Below are 9,461 nucleotides of genomic sequence, written 5' to 3'. Positions count from 1 at the left end.
GCAAGAGTATAGGGGAATTCCAGAACAGGGAAGTAGGAAGGGGTAGATGGAAGAATAGGGGGACGGAAGAGGGCTTATGGGACTTGTGGGGAGTGGGGACCCAGAAAAGGGGAAATCATTTGCAATGTAAATAAAAATAAATAAATAAATAAATAAATAAATAAATAAATAAATAAAAAACAATGTAAGAAAAAAAAAGAAATGTTCAACATCCTTAGTCCTTAGTCATCTGGGAAATGCAAATCAAAACAACCTTGAGATTCTACCTCACACTAGTCAGAATGTCTATGATCAAAAACTCAGGTGACCACAGGTGCTGGAAGGGATGTGGAGAAAGAGGAATACTCCTCCACTGCTGGTGGGATTGCAAACTGGTACAACCACTCTAAGCAGATAGAGCAGTAATTTGTTGGAGGAAGACAGAGTTCATTGTGAAGTTATAGAAATTTGTTTACCACACAGAATTCGGTCACAGTTTGTTCCACTCTATTTTATTTGATGACAGATATACATACACAAAAACAATACTCTTTTCCATAGGGAGTTTGATGACATCTATCTATGGGAGACATCTTCCAGTTCATGTCACGATGATTTTTTGTATAACAGTCCCTATGTAGGAAGTTACTGGAAATATGATTTCATCATCAGGACATATGCCCTTAGGTGGAACAACTTCTGCCTTTCCTTTTATGGCTGTATTAACTACAGGAAAGAAAGCCAGTGTTAAATCATGAACTCTACATAACTTCATCCACACCTGCTTCTGGATTTAGCAAAATCTGATTCTACTTCCCTTATTCAAAGTAAAAATTGCTGCTTGAACTCCCCTTTTATTTTCAGCCTTAGAGTACTCTGTTCTGTTATTTTTTGTTTTTCAATTTGCTTTCTCATCAGTATACAGTTGCTCCCCAACCCAGTTCTTCCTGCTAGGACCTGGTTCCTTTTATTTTCTTTCCACTTGGATCCATCCTGACAATCATTGTTATCCAGCATTAATAAGCAGGTAGGAAATATTACCACTTACCAGAGACATGAATATCCCAGAAGTAGTTGTTCACTCTGCAGAGGCAGGAAGTGTAAATGGCATGAGAAGAAATGTACTTGATGTTTGAATTGACCTCAGTACTGACTTTCACCTGAGTGAAGAAGTAGAGGAAGGACTAATGTCAATATAGAGCATTTGTCATACAGATCTTTCACTGGATTTGACCATTCAGCAAAATATGAAATTCACAGAGCACTGTGGGTAAGGAGGCCTAAGTATTTCCTCCTAGCTATCTGGGTATAGTAGATGTTTAGCAGGTTTTTGGTCTTTTCTGAGGCAAATTCAAACTTAACCTCTATTCAGTGTAAGAAGAAAAACAACTGCTTTTGGGGGAATAGGGGAAGTATAGTGAAGGACTGAAATCTAAAACAGTTTGTGTGTGTGTGTGTGTGTGTGTGTGTGTGTTTTTAAAACTTGTCATTTGGTACCTGTATCCATCCTTTGGAGTGAAACTGCAAGGGTGGTCACGTTTAACTCATCAGTTGATTATCTAATAAATTACCAAGAACATTTAGTAATGTGATGGCCAAAGAGTATATACTGCTGTTGCATTGTGTTTAAGGCATTAGTTGGTCTAACCTTAAACTGAAGATTTCGAAATCAGAGTCAAAGGTGAATGATATAAACCTCTCAAGAACCAAGAAGGATTTTAAGACAGGAGACAGCAGATTGTCTACTCTGATGTGTTGAAATGAACTTGACAAAGACTAACAAGCAAATAGATTTTATAACCCAAACTCTCTGATTTTGGTTTTCTAGTTTGGTGCTTCCATACTTGCTACATTGTGTCTTATTTTTGTCATTGTGAGCCGAAAGGATTGATACCTGTATTCATTGCAAGATTTTCGAGTCTTTTTACTTTTTTAATGAAAGGTATCATTTTACACATAAAATAGCAGGTTTATTATACAAATAGAAACAGACCCAGGTTGAAAATTCTTGGCTGACTAGTTTTGACATATTGTTTTTCCACAGCCAATGGTATAAATTTTTCAATCAATCATCAGATATAAGTAATGACTTCTTCTACATGGCTTAATACAAAGAAAGAACTTCTGGGTATTTACCTAATACTAGGTCAAAAATCATTTTTTCTAGCATCATTTTTATCTGAGTAAATATTGGGGACTCATATTTCTATTTTGGCTTTTGGCATAACTAAAAATCCCCTCTCTTTTTTAGTGATTTTTAAATTCAGTTTGAAAAAAAAGATTTATTTTTCTTTATTTTATATGGGTCAGTGGGTCTGTTCAATGTCCACACAGACTACAAGATGGTGTTGCATGCCCTGGGACTGAACTGTGGCTGTGAGCCACCAGCACACTCGAAAAGAACAAATGCTGTTAACTCCTGAAGTATATGTTCAACTTTCAAACCTTATTTTTGTATCTCTTTTCTAAGAGACAAAGGATAATGTTGAAGGGGTTGGTAAAGAAATTGAGCAGTAACAACTGAAGAAGAAAATAGATCAAAGGAAGGTGAGGACAATGTGTGTCTGTGCTTATTGGGGGCAAGTAAGCCCTCACACTGAGGGACAGTTCACAGTCACCTGACTCCTATATTTCCTAGAGTTGCCTGAATCTTCTTGGCTTTCCATAATTACTGCACAGTGTAGAAACAGCAGATGAGTGGAGGTGGGCCCATGAGTTCAATAGTGTTTCCTGGTCACTGCCACTCAGTCATAATTATCTTTGTTTCATTGCCATTTTCCTTGATTTTTAGTCTTCCTATTTTTCCTCTAAATTTTTCCTCATCTTGTTTCCTTGATGACCCTCAGCCCACAATTAAAAGTTGTCACCAGTCATCTTCGTGTCACTATAATATTACCTTTAGGATAGAATTTGTAACACATACATTTCTAACATAATATCTCTGAGTTTTCAAATCTACACACACAGAAAAAAAGTAAAAAAGGCAGTTTTGGAAAAATATTAAATCATTGAAAGTTTCTATTATAATATATTTTGTGTGTTACCTCTCAATTATTCACTTACCGCCATACATCGGTCCACATTATTTTTAACCTGGAGTGTTGCTGTAAATTCGTTTGCCTTTTTCATTGGAGAAACTATCATATCTAGTGAAAATGGATTGTTCCTGAATGAGTAGAAAAGTTAGAAACACCAAATCAGATTGAAGTCAAAGACTTAAAGAGTTCTTGTTTGGACAGACAGACAGAGCTCCAGGAGATAAGTGTCAGGGAGATGCTTGTAAAGTTCAACACTTTACTCTGGAAGTACCCTTTGCATGTGATTTCTCCTGAAGTATTCCATATTTCTTGCCAGTACACATCCAATATGATGAGGCAAATAGAAGTCAGAATGGATGGTTCTAGGCCTGATCACCAGTTGATGTGGGGACCCGGGGAAACAAAGCTACTTTTTCTTTTCTGTCTCCAGTCATCATTCCAGAGTGGAGATTTATGACTTCAGAGTCTACCTTGAAACACCCGCCTTTTGATTTTCCTTCTACAATTTTCTAAAAATCCTCTAGAGCTCTCCTTCCAAAAGTAGAACTTGGAGAAGATATTATATGCTTAGAATCTGCTAAATTCATCATATAAATGAACCTGTTTCACAGTAAAACTCATGCACCTCAGTATTTTTTATTCAGTTCACTGCTTTTTAGGCCTAACATAGGGAACATAAGACATTTTAGTTGACAAAAGTTAGATTCCCAATTAAAATCATCTTGACATTATTCCCTCTGTTGCCCAGTCCTCTGCCTCTCTACTAAAACTTCTTTGGCACATGATATTTCCTCATCCAAACCTCCACGATTTCATTAGCACCTTTCCTATATGATTCTGTGCACTGCTAGTAGACTCTGACTTCTCCTTGCAACTCAATGCTTTCCTCTCACTAAATGTCATAGAAAATTTTACATTCCATTTTCTTTTTGTAAAAACTGGAATCTGATTATTTCTTTCCCTATTTAGTCATAGACTTATAGAGTAATTTTAACACACAACTAAGCATAAGTAATGAAACAGGTTTGTTTAAACAAATCTTCTCCAGATACAATTAGCAAAGTCATGCTTAGCACACTTGATGAGGATAAAGCCATTAATTATACAATTTAGATAATTCTTCTATGGGTGATTTATTAGTTTTGGTTTTTTTGTTGAGACAAAATGTTTGACTATGTCATCAGGTGAGTTGTGAACATGCAATCCTTTGCTTTTATACACCAAATTTAGAATCAGAGAATTAGAGATAAATCTTAACAATAGCTTAACCCAAAAATATAAGCTAAGCTCATCTCTCTTCTCATACTTTCCATATTGATGAATAAGAGTATAGTAAAACCAAAGATGATACTATAATCTACCCAGAAACATCAGTTTAAACACAATATTTTCATTGTTACCTAGACATTTAGTCACAGAATATAGGCTTAAGAAACTATATATTGTTTTACATTTTAGAACTTAAAAAGTGAAACTCAGAACCACAAATTTTAGGAATCCAATATGTATCACCAGGAATTGGGAAGATATTTCTAGGAAGATGATACAGAAAAGAGAAGGCCTTACCAATTGTCCTGCCCATAAGCAGTCACCAAAAATAAGCACAAAATCAAGAGATGCATAACAGCTCCACGCTGATAGAACATTTGAAGAAAAGCCATGCTGTAAGTTAGAGTTATACTCACAAGCCTTGGCTGTTTGAGACCCAGATCTCTCCTTTTATTTGCAGCAGGAACACAATGAAGCAGCTGCCAAGTCTACTTAGGTAAAATTGTCATATCTTAGGATGTCTCGCATTGCCACCTTGTTTATTCTTTTGTAACAAAGGTCAGTATCCAGCTGGATCTTCAAAATGGATTATAGTGAATAAAAAATGAGATTTTTCTCATTTGTGACTATGAGATTAGAATGTTCTTAGATTATTATATTGACCCTGTCCCATTTAAACAAGATCTGTTCTGTTTTGCTTCCTAATTTGCACTTACTGTGGAAATATGTAAATTTTAATCACCTCTCTTTTTCTTCTGGATGCCACAAAGTCTCACCTCCCTGGTAACTCAGACAATCCCAACTCAAAAATATACAGTAGTTGAGTAATAACCAGCATATTATTATTACTTAACTCCCCTGATCTGTGTTTTTAGGTACAGAGGGTTTTCTGTAGGAGATCATGGTCCTCCCTTGCATTCAAAGTAAGTTTTTTGCAAACTCAAGGCAAATATTTATAAAGAAGTCACATGTGAATAGAGAGTTCAAATATATTTGATATCATTTTAACCATACCATCAGAGAGCAAGACCTGGAAAACTTTGCTTCTTGGGTATTGGTTTTTTCACAAGCCTCAGAAGTACATAAGATGTTAAGGAGCTTAATTTAGAAGTTTCCAAAAAGATCTTGTCAACCAAGTTCTCAGACTCCATAACTTCATTTACTGCTCTGCCTAGGTTTTTCTTACTGGGAAGTACAGATGTGGAGAGAGCTGCCAGAGTCCACTTTTAAAGGAAATTTTTTGGTCATCTTTATGGTGCTGCAAAATAATATGAAAGATGAAGAAACTCATGAAGTATTAAAGTAAACAGCAGATCCATGGATTTTCTATTCCCCAATGAAGTAGTAGAATCTTGGCATCGTGAGATAGATGGTAAGGCGCTATCCCAGAATGGAGGGTCAGGATAACTCATAATTCAGAGCATCTGCTAGTCCATGATTCTCCTTAAGACAGAGTGCATAGGTCAGGATCTAGAATTGGCCTATAGCTTGAGATGGCATCTGTTTTGTTTTTTAGTATATCATATATTATATTTTTTATATATGGATTTGGAGGAGCTACTGCCAAACACCAGATGCCATGCACCCTAGACTGGTTTCCCCCTTAAATAAATACATTAAATGGACTGCCTTACTTTATCTTCCTTAAAATTAATATTTCATCTTTTTCTTTTCTTTATTGTTGTTTGTGAGAAGTCACTTTGTATTTCTTTGAGTCATTATAGCTTTTGAAATTTTTATTTCATGAAGTTTCAAAAAATGGAAGAAATATGACTAGGACAAACAGGTTATTGTTCAGTAACTGAGTCCTAGGAAACAGTACCAGGAGATCAGAAGATAAAAGGGATAAAAATTAGGAAAGATAAGAAAGTTTAGTTTCAGGTCTTCTAAAAGATATATGCCTTTTGCCAAGCAACTTTATTATGATGTTTTCTTATATACTCTTTCTGGGGAAGAAATGGGATGACGTTAGTAGAACCTATCACATGTTGGCTGGAAGGCAGCAAGAAGCAAGTAAAAAACTGCTGCATGAGGGGGACACCATATCTTAAGAACATCACAGGCTGGGCACACAGCATCCTGGGAACTGATACTGGTATCCCTGCACTCTGTGAAGATCTGGGTTCTCAACATCTCTATATAAACATCAAGGGCTCAGGGGAAAGCTCCCAAAGCCACTGCCTTAGGCTATTTTAGCTCTGCCAAGTACGTTCATGGTTTTGAGAAGGAGCTATGTTATTTCTCTATGCACTGGGGCCTCAGAGAAAGATAATTAATCTAGCAATCTTTCAACAGATTAAGATATGATAACTTAGGGGTGAAACATAATCAAAGTATGTTTCATATGTGTCCAGAGAAGCCTGGCACCTTATTCCACCTCAGAAGTTATTCTTTATCAAACACTAATTAACAGCTTTGCCTATAAGTGGATCAGTGCACAATGAGAAAAGGAATATGGAAAAAGACATCTAAGATAAAGGGCCATTTTAGGGGTAGTAAAGAAACGTAAACTAGTAGAAGCTTTCTAAGAAGTATACATAAAGGAAAGCAATCCAAATAAAACCAGCAAATAATTGGGGAGACAGAGACCCCAAAGGGCCATCATATGTTACCAAATGAAGTTTCTATTGCTGGATTAGGTTACAAATAATTGAATTGTTGGTTCAAGGAGTCCAGTGGAAAATCCTAATTTGCCAGGGGCCACCCCCACCTAGATCTCAATGCCAAGAGCTCTCGATAACAGGAGCTATCCCCATCTAGATCTCAATGCCAGGAGATCTCGATACCAGGAGTCATTCTCACTTAGATCTCGATGCCAGGAGCCATTCTTACTTATATCTCAAAACCCCCTTCTCTTGAAGCCCATCTGTGGATAGGTTACAAAAGCAACTCCTTTCCACTTCACCTCCTCATGACCCCCCTTTATTATGCCAAAATTCCAGCAGCAATAACTAGCCTTTCCCAGAAACTCTGATAATGTTTCTAAGAAATTATGCCAGCTCCCTGAGATTGTTCCCCCTTGACTCCTCCCTACACCATTACCCTTCCTTTTATATTGCCTTGTGTGAAAAATAAAATTTGACAGCTTGATTGGAATACTGTCTTGCTGTTCATCTCTCATGTCTCTAGTTTCTCACCTTTTCTTAGGTATTTCGGGGACCCTGTTGACTGCCCTGCAGTTTGGGACACTAATCAACCCAGGCTGTTACCATCACTATAGATTGTTCCTGAAAATCTAACAACAAATCCCCATTGCTAAAGACAGGACCTACATAACTCACTGGAGAAGTCTAGATGGCGCCTACATAAAGACTTCATCTCTGTATTATAGTGCCTTTCCTACAGAAAGGTACTCTGCAGCTACCAAGAAAGATGCATAAACACCAACCACAGACATTCTAACAATGGAGTACTGACTACAAAATATGCTATTGCAATGATAACCAAAGATTCTGGAAGTAACTACCCAATATCTGATTTGACCTAAGTCCCTCTCCACCAGACAGAACCCATATGTCATACTACTTAGGTGATCAAGAACTTGGGAATAAAAGGCCAAGGAACTAGGGTAAAACCAAGTTCTAAAAATAACAAAACTATACAAATGAAAATGTAGCAAAATGACTTCTAATGATATCCATTTACACTCATAGATAATAAGTATCATGTTCAGCCATTATTAGAGAAGCTTACTCCTGTAGCACATGGGAACAAAAACAGAAACACATAGCAAGATAATATGCAGAAACTGAAAGACCATGGAACACTCAGGCCTAAAACAGATATCTCCATCAAATTTCTCCCATCAGTGTTCAACGAACTGTGTAGAGGAGGAGGCAAAAAGAGCATAAGTGCTGGAAGGGACCAGAGAAATCACAAAGCAAGACCTTCTATCAGCACTATCAGAACTCCTATGAATTCACAGAGACAGAGGCAAAATGCACAGGGCCTGCATGGGTTTGCATCACGTCTTCTGTGTATATATTGTGGCTTCCTGGGTGTGCAAATGGGTGTGTCCTTGTGACTTAGACACTTTTTGGGGCTCTTATTCCTCTGTTTGTTTGGTTTTATTTTTTTTTGGTTTTTGAGTTTTGGATTTTGTTTAGTTTGTTGTTGTTGTTGTTGTTGTTTTTGTTTGTTTTATCCAATTCTGATATATTAGATTATATACATCAGATTTAATCTGATGTATTAGATTCTGTTTTATTTTATTTGATTATTTTATTGTATTTTATTATTATTCCTTGAAATTCTAATTTCTAATGAGACACAGTGAGAGAGTGGATTTTCATGGGAAGGGGAGTAGGGAGGATTTGGAATGGGTAGAGGGAAGGGAAACCAAAATTGGAATATATTATGTTAAAAAAAAACATTTTCAATAAAATGAAAAACAATTAAAAAGAAATATCAAAGAATACAAAACAAGTCAGATCAGATTTTGGAGCCAGCAGACTAGCCTTCCCAATATACACAGCTCTTTTCTTTTCTCTTCTACAAAGCATTACTTCTGTGGTAGACATGTGGTTGGGATGGAGAGGTCGCTATTTATGCTGTTGTAGTGGTTGTATTTATACCACATGGCTTATAAAATAGTGCAGAGTTTTGATCACTTGTGTTTTACTTTCCCCTAAGAGTGCTCCTGACAGCCTTTGAGGCATTCATTTTAACATTGTACCCCCATCAATTCATGAAATGACAGAAAAACTAATTATGTGATTTGCAGTGCATACAGCAGACCCGCTTTAAATAAATATGAATGTATGGTCCTTAGAATTAAATGTGTTCTAGACATCTAGAGAGAGAGAGAGAGAGAGAGAGAGAGAGAGAGAGAGAGAGAGAGAGAGAGAGAGAGATTGAGATTCTTAACTTAGTATTTCATTGATTTTCATTTGCAGAAACTTCAGATGATAGTAAAGTGATCAGCACCATAAATTCAGTCTTGTGAACATGGGGAAGATTGATGCAGGGTTCCAACCACTGTGGCAGGTGTACATGAATAAATATTTGTCCAGATATGTGAGGGTGAAGTCCAGAGAATGTGGGCAGGAAGGATAATGTATTTTTTTAAATTCAGGTATGTAACTCAATTTGTATTAATACATTTAACATGCTTTAATTTTCTATAAAAAAGATTGAATCTGGAATCCACAGCAAATCATATTGTTAGGCTTGGTG

General features: G+C 36.6%; 1 protein-coding gene across 1 annotated transcript; it reads right to left on the bottom strand.

Moving 5' to 3' along the window:
- Positions 1–580: 580 nt before the first annotated feature.
- LOC127677401 (prolactin-inducible protein homolog) lies at positions 581–4,678 on the bottom strand. Its single transcript, XM_052172484.1, has 4 exons — positions 4,584–4,678; positions 3,043–3,145; positions 1,028–1,139; positions 581–705 (listed from the first exon to the last, which is right to left on the bottom strand). The coding sequence occupies exons 1-4, from the start codon at positions 4,676–4,678 to the stop codon at positions 581–583; spliced, it is 435 nt and encodes a 144-aa protein (XP_052028444.1).
- Between the last annotated feature and the right edge of the window lie 4,783 nt (positions 4,679–9,461).

This window comes from Apodemus sylvaticus, chromosome 2 (genome assembly GCF_947179515.1).
Source record: "Apodemus sylvaticus chromosome 2, mApoSyl1.1, whole genome shotgun sequence".
Taxonomy (NCBI): Eukaryota; Metazoa; Chordata; class Mammalia; order Rodentia; family Muridae; genus Apodemus; species Apodemus sylvaticus.
Note: the sequence above shows the minus strand (reverse complement) of the source record. Positions and strands in the feature narration are given on the sequence as shown.